Source organism: Triticum aestivum, chromosome 5B, assembly GCF_018294505.1.
Source record: "Triticum aestivum cultivar Chinese Spring chromosome 5B, IWGSC CS RefSeq v2.1, whole genome shotgun sequence".
In the NCBI taxonomy this organism is placed as follows: domain Eukaryota; kingdom Viridiplantae; phylum Streptophyta; class Magnoliopsida; order Poales; family Poaceae; genus Triticum; species Triticum aestivum.
This window is the reverse complement of record NC_057807.1, coordinates 586,624,882-586,636,694: the sequence shown is the minus strand read 5'-3', so window position 1 is coordinate 586,636,694 and position 11,813 is coordinate 586,624,882. Positions and strand designations below refer to the sequence as shown.

Sequence of the window (11,813 nt, the reverse complement as noted above, 5' to 3'; positions counted from 1 at the left end):
ACGAGTATTCTTAACTAGGATTTCGCTTTTTTTGGGGTATAGGATTTTTCTGTGGGGAAGGGCAGCAGGATTAATTTTTTTTAGGTGAAGCAGTAGGATTTTTCTAACACAAAGGGGATGCACTTCATTTAGGCCCATCTGCCTGTCGACTAGAGCGAAGCCCACGGACCAGTCCACGTGCGCCGAGCGTATTGTTGTTACTTAGCTCGACCGGATCCATCTCCAGCCCACTACCCACCTGCATCTCGAAAGCATCGCGCAGCATCAGGCGATTCGACCTCGCCGTTGCTCGGGCGCCGGAGACGCCGACGCCGACGAGATGACGGTGTTCCACTTCCTCAACTGCGCGGTCCTCACCTTCGGCCCCCACGTCGTCTACTACTCCGCCACCCCCCTGTAAGCTACCCCCCTATACCCCCCTCCTCCCCTCTCTGCCCACGAGATCCGTATCCCAAACGTGGTAGATCTGTGTCCGTCAAGCGGTCCGGTCCTTGCTTGGTTGCGTGATCTGGGCACGGCGGAGTAGGAATGCCGTACAGTGTTAGTTCCGCGTGCGATTTTGGCTTGTCGGATGGGGTTTTGGTTAGTGTACTTCCAGTGAATTTTGCTCAGTTGAGGTTGTGTTAGGAAGGTATTGGTTATTGGTTTAGTGCGTGGTCTAGACGAGTTTATGCTGAAATGTTCGCTTGGATTCGGCCTTTGTCGGGTGAATTGTGCTGTTCGAATCTGATTGGCTTAGTCATAATCAGTGTGGTTTATGTGTCCTCTAGCAAGTAAGTTCAGAGCATCGTAGCTCATTTTGTAAGCTGGAAGGGAACATAATATAGTACTCCCTCCGTTCACTTTGTAAGTCGTTTCAGACAACTAAAAATGGGCTGCTTCGCACGCTGTATGAAATATCTTCAACGCCTTATAAAAGTGAACAGAGGGAGTAGAAAACATGCCTGTGTGAGTTGCATGCTAACAATATGAAGTGCTCTGAGTAATGAACTCAAACCTCGTCAAGAACTTGATGTTAGTTAAACAAGAGAATACATGATAATTCTATCCATGTGCTGAGTAAAGAGTTACTATGCAATTGTCTGATAGTGATATGAAGCTGTAAAACATTCTAGCTGCGGTGAAGACATTTGAAGTATTTGATAATAATTCTAGGAAGGTAGTAACTGTATTTAAGTAGACACTGTTATTTGTAATTGGTGTAACGCTCAACTAATACTAAGCTAATCAGATTTGATTTGAAACAAAAATATGATTATTTCCTTTATTTTTTCACTTTTACTTTGTAAGACAGTGGTACTAATTCCACACAAGGAGCAAGCAAGGGTTACAAAGAGTGTGGAAGATGACTTTGCTTTAATTTTTGGTCTCGACCTAGAAGGCACTTTCTCCTTTCAATTTGTATTCTTTTCCTTTACGAAATTGTTGTTTAGTTGCGTCAATCATAGACAAGGCATGCACCCGGATAATTACTCTTAGGTTCGTTTCTTGTTATCAATACTCCAAATGTATACGACTACACAGTGGCGTTGCTACTCCTTGTTTGTGATGTCAAGCAACAACATAAAATTTGGGTTAGCTCCACTAATAGGCTTGTGATTAACTATAGCTGATCTACATATTGCATAAGTATATAGCCTTGACATCACTAGGTCTGACTCCTAGCGCTGCCGCTGTGACATCACTAGGTTTGACTCCTAGAGCTGCCGCTGTGACATCACTAGGTTTGACTCCTAGAGCTGCCGCTGTGACATTCTACAAGTCCAGGGCAAATTCAGTTCAACAAAGTTTCTGACCACAACCAATGAGAACACTACAAACAATAAACAGCAAACCATTGTAGTATGACCTTCATATGTGAACAACGTCCTTCGGCACACATCTATTGAAAAAGCATCAGCAGAAACAACCTTTGACATATATCTATTGCACTCATCTTTCCATCTCCACATCATCCAAGAATTACTTAGCAAATATCTAAATAAACCTTACATTATATGATCTCTAACTTATCCGGACTCCAGCAGATAGTTTTTTAAACGGCAAGACCTAGCCTGGCCTGCACAAATGCTAGTCCACATATTTTATAAATACTTAAATAGGTCCACGATCAATCATCAGCCCATCACTTGCACCCATATTATCTACACTATCTTGCAATCTTGTTAAGCATCTGAAGTATCATCAATGGCAGCATACACCATTAAGATCTTTCCATCTTTGCGCGCATTGCTCTTTTTGCCCGTGCTTCTATGGCAACTACCAATCTACAGTACTTCCCACCAATTATGGTAGTGGGTGCCATGGATCTGTGTAGGCAGTATATGATGTAGGCATTCAGCACAGGTGGCTCCACAGCCATGACCATATGGAAACCCATGTCTTTCCTGCAGAAGCAGTGTTGCATGCTGCCGTAGTGATAGTATGGTGCCAGCTGCCAGATGTTGCTGAACATGCGGGTTCTTGATGCATATGACGGCGATGAGGCTGCTGTATATGGGAAGCATGCTGCCAACCTACTTCCATATGTCCCTTCTGGTGGTTGATGAGCGGGTTATATACTCCAGTAATAAGAGTTGCACACTATAGTGTGTGATTGTTAAAAGATAAATACCAACGATTAAGGGGTGTAGTCCAGTAATAACTTTGACATACTATAGTGTATGACTCGTCGAAATAAGGACCATAAATGGGGTATTGATCTTCTGCATTAAACACTGGTGTAAAAGCAGTAATAAGTTTCCCATACTACCTTTTGCAGGTCAGAATATGACACGATTGGCACTAGTGTAAAAGCAGCTGTTGTTTATCTTGGAGCAGCACTTGTAAAGGTGAGTAACTAGTCATGGATTCTTAGCACCATGATTGACATGCCCAAACAATCCACCATTCATTTATCTGTCATTGCTTGAGAAACTTTTTAGTTGTTCGATCAATGTGCTCTTGCCAACTACTTGACTTATACAATTAACATGTTCTTTGGAATGACCACTCAACTAGTCCTTTTACTTTTACATCCATGTACCAGTTTTGAGAGCAAACTGGTTGTCCGAGCCTCCGAGGGTTGTATGCCACTCAGCAGGTTGATTTTTTTTGTCTTCGAAATTCCCATGAGTTATTAAAAGGTTGTAAATGGCATCTCAGTTTTGCATGGTTTGTACTGGTTATCTTCCCTGTTATGCAGTTCTGTTTGTCCAAAAATCACAGTACAAGTTGAAGCTTGTCATCCTGATATTGTCAGCTTAGCCTGTTACCACATGACGATTTACATTGCCTAGTTTATGTTTAGTTTTTGGCATGCTACACCAGTATAGCTTTCTATGCTTATCACCAGTTGCATGGAAGAGATTTGTGGGATTGCTAACCATTGCTATTTATAATGGCAGCTTGTTTGTTTAGCAACATTCCTCAAAGTACCTGATGCGAATGATAGCTTTGATCCCTACCAGGTACATTTCATGCAGTTTAACAAAACATGCCTGGATATACCCTGTTTGCCAGTGTATCTAATCTTCCTATTATTTTCAAACCTGCAGGAATTAATGAAAATTCTAATTGGGTTTATAGATGTTGCTGGCCTTTATTTTGCTTTGACACAGTTGACCCACAGAAACATCTCCCAGAACCATAAGTTCCAGGCTGTTGGTCTTGGTGAGTTCATAGTTGTGCTTGTTCACTTTCTGACTTAATTTAGCTGAAGTGTCTCGTCAAATTATAACATTTCATATGTTTGTTTTAATCTTATTTCCTATCTCCATTATGTATGTTCACCTGCCTTACCACACGTTTAAATTGCTTATTTTTCTTTCCATACTGTGCTGGTCAACCTTTTTATGAACAGATGCATTTCTGATGTTGATCTTTGTATGAATTGCTGCTTGCCCTTTTACCTGTACTGAAGTTTGTTTTCGTGCTCATGCTTTTGTCATTCACACAATTGAAAGAATAGAGACATGCTTATTTTGGCTACTGATATCGTTTCTCAGGAAATTAAATGCTCTCACTTCACTTTATTTTGACCTCCTTAAGTTTGTTACTCCAGATAAATTTGGAAGCGATGCAATACTTCGACCAATTTCCAGCTGCAACTTAACCTTATCTTGACTATCATTGATCTATTGGACATTTTTGGGGTTTCAGGCTGGGCTTTTGCTGATTCAGTTCTGCACCGGCTGGCACCTCTCTGGATTGGGGCACGAGGGCTTGAATTTACTTGGGAGTACATATTCCAAGGACTTGAAGCAAATGCCAATCTTGTAATGCTACTATATAGTGTGAAAAATATAATGTCAGGTTCCTTGTTTTGATTATCCTAATTTCAGAAGACTTACTTTTGTACTTCTGCAGGTGATGACCCTCTCCCTTGCTGCATTAGGATCCTTGATGTGGCTGAGGAAGAACAAACCTAGGACTTTAATTCCAATTATTTATGCATGTGCTCTGCTTCTGGCAACAATGCCATCTATCACCAGGTAATCCCGTTTCTGTAATGCTGCAGTAATCCTCAAAAAGAATAATTATCATGCTCCAACATATGTTGATGTTCTTATACTGATAGATGTTGGTAAATCTAGCAGGATTTGTGTCAATCAATGTACATTGGCTTAATTCCTACCTCCTACACTTGCTCAATACGGATCTGAGAAAAATATATCCATCCACAAACATTTCTGCTGTATTCCATATCACTTTTGACCTACTGTCGTTCTTGTCGAAAATTTCACTACATTCCATCATGTTAACTCCAAAGTCGGTGCATCTCTCCTATCCATGGAATAATATCCTTAGTTACAAGTCAGTATCGACTGTCTTTGAACTTTGTCTCTCCTTGCGGGCCACTGAAATTTTAGGACAGACAGAAAGTTCAGTTAATCCGAAGTGAAGCCCTATTGTGTGCTGCACAATAGCATTTGTATTGAACATCACAAGCCATTGGAACTTGAGTAACATTGTCTTGGAAGTAATATCTCTTGTTTGCCAAGTTTACCAGGGCAGATTCTTTCAAACCAGACATACTTATGTTGCAAATTTTGGTAGACATGCACTAAAAGGATTTAGATGGATCACATGTTCTGTACCTGTTTTCAGTTGGAACATCGTTCTGCATTCATCTCCATTTGATTCATTTATCATGTGCTGCACTTTAATGGCCCGTGCTATTCAACTAAATTTCTTCCATTTTTGTTCACGCCGCTAAACATGCTAAAACAATATTGCAGTTACTTGCGGAGATCATTGGAGTGGCAGACTCCCAAGGTAGTCGGCTTCGAGCTCTTCTCCTCCCTGGTTATGGCTTTCATCAGCTGGCAGCTGTTCTCGGCTTGTCAGAGGCCGATGTAATCAACGAAACAAAGCACTGCGGGATTTGCCGGAGATTTGGCGCTCCCAAGATGTCTCTTGTTGTACTTCGGCAAAATTAGAATGCTGCTTAGAGCCTTGGCGCTACGATAACATATATTTTGAGGTTCAGTTGCAGAACGTTTTACTTTATTTGTCGGCTATAGTGCAGAAACACATGATCTAATGAGCGCAACTGTAACAGGTGCTCTTGTAGGAATCGAGCTAAAACGTAGCACCTTTATACCTTGTGTGTATTGCATATTCTCCTCAATAGCATTGCTTCTTTTAGACTGAAGCCAGGATATTCACTTACGTCGACAGATTACGAGAAAATACGCTGTCATTTCATATTTACACCCGCTACTACATGGTTTTGGTCAGGAAGAGATGTCAGACAACGTTGCATTATGACTTCTGAATGTTGTGATATCAGTCTTGCAGAACATTTTCCCTTTCGAAGTGTATTCCTCCTAGATTTGAAGAAATTACTCCCTCCGTCCCAAAAACGCTCTTATATTTTGGGACGGAGGGAGTAGATCAACATGGGCATAATCATCCTAAGGAATCTCGTACCTCTAATCTTGTGAGTCGAGTGATAAAATTTTAAAATAAATAGAGGGGCAAAAATTCCCGCGGGTGAATATCCTGTAGGAATTCTCCAGACCGAATGATCCTGAAGGGAGAACACACTGTTGTTCTGCATTTCCAAGTATATATGATTTTGATCAGCAAGATGTTAGACAATATTGCATTATGACTTCTGAATATCGTGTTATTATCTCGCAGAACATTTTCCCTTTGGAACTGTATTCCTCCTACAAGAATCAGACAAGTGGCGAACAATCGAGAGACAAATTTGCAGGGCTGAGCCTCCAAAAATGTGTTTCCGGGGTATTCATCAATCAATTGTCATTGATACAAAACCAAATGTAAAAATAGCATACATCACGTTTTATATATCACGGCTTACGCCCAACAGCCTGACCTGAACCGAAACGGCTGGTCAGGGCAGGCACACGGCGTTGGGTTGGGTTTCACTCACTCCTCCGACTCCTCGAAGGCCGCCTCGGCCCGGAGCAGCACGAAGCCGACGGCGACGCCGACGAGCGTGAGCGCGTTCATGACGACGGCGATCTGGAAGATCTCGCCGGCGGCGTTGCACTGCGCGCCGAACGAGCCCCCGCGCCGCTTCCCCGCGGGGCTCAGCGACGCCACGATCCTGGCGAACTTGTAGTCGGCGCTCTTGCGCACGCCCAGCATGGTCACCTTGTTGAGCCCCTTGAGGCCGCTGTAGGCGTTCATGCCCTCCACGTACGTCACGCCGGACCTCTTCTTGGCCGCCGCCGCCGCCGGCGCGCCGGCCAGCTGCGGGAGCGTGGCCACGGAGAGCGACGCCATCGATGGAGCTCGGCTGAACCTGCACGCGAACCCACGGAAACAGGCAAGGGCTGAGTAATCCGCAGAAATCGGCGGCGAGCTACGATCTGGTACGGGGAATGTGGGTTGGATTGCTTACCTTTTGGAGTTCTTGGAGCTGGAGGAGAAGGAGGAGGGAGTGTGGCCGGCTGCGGTGCTCGGGGTTGGGTGGGTCACATGGAGGGAAAGGAGTGGTTTTGTACGGGGGATCAGGGGAGGATAAGGTGCGGGAGGCAACGGGCGGTGGCCGGAGGGCAGTTTATCCTTGCCTCTGCAAAGGAGAAGGTCCAATTGGTGGCCAGATGGATCCCCATTGGCCGGACCTGGTCCACATGTGCATGCTTCCCCCTTTGGGGTCTCTTTGATTCAAAGGATTTTCATGGGATTTTTGAAGGATTAGAATCCTTGGGAATTTTCCCTACGTTCGTCGTTTGATTCGTAGGATTGAATCCTATAGGATTTTTTTCCTAAGGATTCATTTGTACTACATTTCACAGGAATTCTAACATCCACTCAAACCTCTTGGAAGAAATCCTTTGTTTTTCCCGTGACACAATCAAACAAACACAAATCCCATAGGGATCCAATGGACATGCCATTCCGATCCTACATTTTCCCTATTCCTGTGCTTTTGCAATCCTATGAATCAAAGAGGCCCTTGTTGTTTCGGGAGTCGTTCGTGGAATCCACACGCTGGCCTAGTAGTAGCAGTACAGTTTACTTTTTCTTAGGGATCCCATACTTTATTAATTTGGAACAATATTCAAAGGGATACAAAGAGGATCACGAGAGGAAATAAGGCTGGTCGTAATGGTGAGTATCATAAACTAGTATCATGCATATGATACTAGTGTATGATATTATGTCCGTAATGCATAGTATTATAAGTTAGTATCTTAGATTGCCTTATTAGACTAACCACAGTGCATAGTAACCTCATTAACTCATTGTCACATAAGCAAATTTGCTGAGTTTGACTCGATGTTACTGCTGAAGTTACTCCCACTGTGGCTAGTCTTAATTGTCATGCATGACACAAAGTAGTACAACATTTAATATGATACGGTATTGTATCATGATATGATACCACACCCTCTCTTTCCTCATTTAATTGTGTTCCACATCATTCAAAAAGTCTAGTTGACATGCATGATACCACTTATGATACTTCCGTTACGACCAGCCTAAGCCAAAAGCGGTCATCCTGCGGAAGCGAGGCGGGAAATTTTACAAAATTGTGAGCCTCATGATTCGAAGCACGACCTTCAAACATAAAATTAAAACAAATAAAATGCGGTCTTCTATTATTTATCACCTTGACGACTGTGATATGAGGGCCTCCTACCCCTTTTATGATGTCATCCACAATCGGTTTGCAGACACTAGCAATTATCAAGTGATCCAAAGATAGATCAGCTGCAAGTGCTAAAGCCGTGTTCATCCTTGCATACTGCCACCGCAGCTCCAACACGCCCATCATAGGACAAACCCCCGTCTACATAGATTTTAACGTGCCCTTTTGTGCCGATTATTTGATGAAAAGGTCTCGAAGACCGTGATTACTTTGAGATTGTTGTCCTCCAAAGAGTAGTTCTCTGGGGTGTTGTTGATGAGGATACCCTCGCCGCCCTTGGCCACTTGCCGGAGTATTCAACATGCTCGGAGGCTATGCCTTGGTTCAGTGTTCAGCGTCATGTAAATTTGACAGGGCTTGTCGAGCCATTCCTTGAGGACCGTTCTATGCCCCATAAAGGGCTTGATTTTCTTGTCCACGGGATGATGATTAAGTGCTCCGCGAGGGTGAATCCTTTTTGCCCGGCCGGGAGGTGGCCTAAAGGCCTGTGGTTCCCAGCGGGTTGTCTAGGTTTTCCATGCGCTTTCTATTGCGCAATACTTCTGTACTATGTGTGCCAAATCTGCAAAGTGCAGAATGCGATGGCGGTTGAGGGCCTTAAGGATCCCCTAATCCGTACAATTGTTGCAAAATACCGATATCGCGTCGTCGTCACAACAATCTTTGATCCTGTCTTTAACAAGGAGAAATCTGGCCCAAAAGTGATGGACTGTTTCCTGAGGCTACTGCCGCACGTACATTAAGTCGCATATATCCGGAGGACCGGAATTGCTTGTGGTGGGTGGGCGGGGTTAATCCGAACCCTGACCCACTGTGAAGTCCGGATTCTGAAGAATTTCCAAAGCTACAAGCCCGGGCTTCGGAGCGTCCGGTGAGTTTTTAAGCTCTATGCCTGATTCTATGTTCGGAGGACAGGAAGTGTCCTCCCGAAGATGAGTGGCTGGCTCTTCGAGCTCAGAAATCCGAACATACTTTGTTCTCAACATAGGAGGAGAATTATTGTCAGCTTGTTCCTCCACAACTGCCACCTGGTGGGTGATCGGCAGAGATTTGATTTCTCTCTGATCGGGTTTAAGCCCAATCCGATCATAGTCGGTTGCGACCCCCAGGGCGGCGATGCGATCTAGCAGTTTGTTTAAGGCCGATACATTTGCCGGATCCATCTTGTCGGAGTATTCAGGGCCGATGCGGAGATGATTTTTGGTGATAGGCTGGGTTGTCTTTGGCTTAATGGCCGAACGAGCGCCCATGGTGAAACTGCCAAGCCGGAGGGTTTGCCCCAAAGCTAGGGCTTCTCAGAAAGTGAAACTGTCCTTGATGACAAGGCGAGCCATCAACCCTTTTGTCGACGGCACAGAGGAACTCTCAATGAAAGCACCAATGTCGGTGTCAAAACCGGCAGATCTCGGGTAGGGGGCCCCGAACTGTGTGTCTAAGGATCGAAGGTAACAAGAGGCAGGGGACACAATGTTTACCCAGGTCCGGGCCCTCTTAATGGAGGTAATATCCTACTTCCTGCTTGGTTGACTTTGATGAGTATAGGAGTTACAAGAGTTGATCTACCTCGAGATCATAATGGCTAAACCCTAGATGTCTAGCCTGTATGATTGTGATTGTCTCTATGGACTAAACCCTCCGGTTTATATAGACACTGGAGGGGACTAGGGTCGTACAAAGTCGGCTTACAGGTGAAGGAAACTACACATCTGGACGCCAAGCTTGCCATCCACACAAAGGATAGTCCCATCCGAACACGGGGGAAGATCTTCTATCTTGTATCTTCACGGCCTATCAGCCCGGCTCATATCACATAAGCGGGCTCCCCGAGGACCCCATAATCCAGGACTCCCTCAGGGAGTTTCCAACAGTTTCGCATTGGTATCACAAGTGCACGCCCTGCCGAAGTGGAAGTCCTGGCAATGTTGAGGCCATCCAACTCAGGGATGAAGCTCTCAACAAAGCAGTGGGTAGACATTGGTCTTTGGAAGATGGACTCATGTATTGCTTTTCGACGAGCGGTCCATAGTGCCCGACATCTTCACAAACTCCCCATGTGATAACGAATCCATCATGTTAAAAAGCCAGTTTTTTCGTATTCGGTTCATGAGATCAACAATTTAATCAGTTAATTTCTCGTCACCTAAGGCCCAGACACACCTCAAAGCTATGCAATCAATCAACGAGTGCCTCTAGGAATTGGCAGCTCCACAAACTTGACAAGAATCCGCGTCGCACATATTTCTGTGGTGGCCCACGTCCTCTGATTTTGCCAGCCTCCAAAGGAAAGTTCTGATTTTGCCAGGGACTTTGGTGTTCCAAAGAGATGACTAGCTCTTCTCCTCTGCCTCGCCATTGAACGTAGTTCCTCTCTGATCAAGTAAGTTATCCCGGGTGTTTATCAAGTTTAGTAACATGCGGTATGCCGTCCTGACAATAAATGCACCGTTCTTTTTGAATTGCCATGCCCAGAAATCTGTCATTGGGTCGTGCAGCGAGGTATGTTCTTTATTGCTTCAATATGAAAGGGAAGAAAAACTGTTGCAACTTATCGTCTCTCCATGTTGCCGAGGTAGCGTCAATCAACTCATTGACAAATGTAGGGGGATCGCTAGCCAGGCAAGCTACTGGCCTCATCGATGAGTCTCTTGGTATCCAATTATCTTCCCAGACTCGGGTAGTTGCACCATTCCCAATACGCCTTATGATGCCTATGAGAGCATGTCTCTACCTTCTAGGATCGATCTCCAAGCTTGAGACGGGTGAGGTCCCAGCCATGCAGTCAAAATATCATTATTTGGGTAGTAGACAAATTTACGCAACCGTGCATAAAGAGAGTCAGGCACTGCAAGCAGGCGCCATGATTGCCGGGCCAATAAAGCTAGGTTGAAGATCTCAATGTCCATGAATCCCAATCCACCACACTTCTTCCGTTGAGTCATAACTTGTTGGAAAACGTAGTAGAAAACAAAAATTCGCACCTACGAACACCCAAGATTGATATGAAGATGCATGACGGGTTGGGATCCTGGTCATTACCGTCACCAAGTTGCAGCGGAAGAAGAATGTGTTGGTGTAGATCGTACTTGGAGTCCCTAAAACCGTCGATGAACGATCCCTCATACCGCCCACCAACGGTCCCTTGAACCGAAGACTGAAAGCACAACCTCTCTATTTGGTTGCAAGCCTGCGACCTTCACGATCAGGCAGCGCTTCGCCGTCCAAAGCTAATCATCGCCGGAGAATAAGAGGGAGGAGATTAGAACCACACTTGACTTCTAATTATGAAGATTAGAGGAACTAGATCAAGCTCTAATTAGTCAACTAGAACCAACTATGCCTAGGGCCAGATGAACTAGAGGAGGCTCCAAAACTTGTGTATCCAATAGGGCACAATACCTCAAGTGTATATAGGTTAGGAGGGGAGGAGGGGTAGCACACAAGGAGGGGAAACCCTTCCCCAGCCCAATCCGGCCTCCCCTTATGGGAAGGGGCGGGGGGGGGGGGACCTTTTAAAGCCCATTGATATTAAATTAAATATAGAAGACTTCTAATGATTATTAGACCCTTTTATATATAATTGAACATCCCCAAATATACTTTCCATCTATATATTAATTATCTATAATACCCGGTATTCCAGATAACATTTCCCTAGTTTTAACAGGTTGGCTTGATATCTAGCGAGATAGAGGGAGGCCAACTC

General features: G+C 44.6%; 2 protein-coding genes across 2 annotated transcripts; one reads left to right on the top strand and one right to left on the bottom strand.

Annotated features, from left to right (window-relative positions):
- Positions 1 to 184: 184 nt before the first annotated feature.
- LOC123113432 (transmembrane protein 147) lies at positions 185 to 5,635 on the top strand. Its single transcript, XM_044534659.1, has 7 exons — positions 185 to 396; positions 2,762 to 2,831; positions 3,387 to 3,449; positions 3,537 to 3,651; positions 4,141 to 4,256; positions 4,348 to 4,472; positions 5,220 to 5,635. The coding sequence occupies exons 1-7, from the start codon at positions 320 to 322 to the stop codon at positions 5,338 to 5,340; spliced, it is 687 nt and encodes a 228-aa protein (XP_044390594.1). The 5' UTR covers positions 185 to 319; the 3' UTR covers positions 5,341 to 5,635.
- A 599-nt stretch (positions 5,636 to 6,234) lies between these two features.
- On the bottom strand, positions 6,235 to 7,095 carry LOC123113433 (uncharacterized). The gene is made up of 2 exons (XM_044534660.1): positions 6,857 to 7,095; positions 6,235 to 6,757 (listed from the first exon to the last, which is right to left on the bottom strand). Exon 2 carries the CDS (start codon positions 6,736 to 6,738, stop codon positions 6,379 to 6,381), a length of 360 nt encoding a protein of 119 aa, XP_044390595.1. The 5' UTR covers positions 6,739 to 6,757; positions 6,857 to 7,095; the 3' UTR covers positions 6,235 to 6,378.
- Positions 7,096 to 11,813: the final 4,718 nt, after the last annotated feature.

What these genes read in the sequence shown, in the direction of transcription:
- LOC123113433 (XM_044534660.1), bottom strand. Translation starts at nt 6,738, where the DNA reads ATGGCGTCGCTCTCCGTGGCCACGCTCCCGCAGCTGGCCGGCGCGCCG.
- LOC123113432 (XM_044534659.1), top strand. Translation starts at nt 320, where the DNA reads ATGACGGTGTTCCACTTCCTCAACTGCGCGGTCCTCACCTTCGGCCCC. An exon ending in ATAGCTTTGATCCCTACCAG is followed by an intron (nt 3,450 to 3,536) that starts GTACATTTCATG and finishes TCAAACCTGCAG; the next exon opens with GAATTAATGAAAATTCTAAT. An exon ending in GTTCCAGGCTGTTGGTCTTG is followed by an intron (nt 3,652 to 4,140) that starts GTGAGTTCATAG and finishes TTGGGGTTTCAG; the next exon opens with GCTGGGCTTTTGCTGATTCA.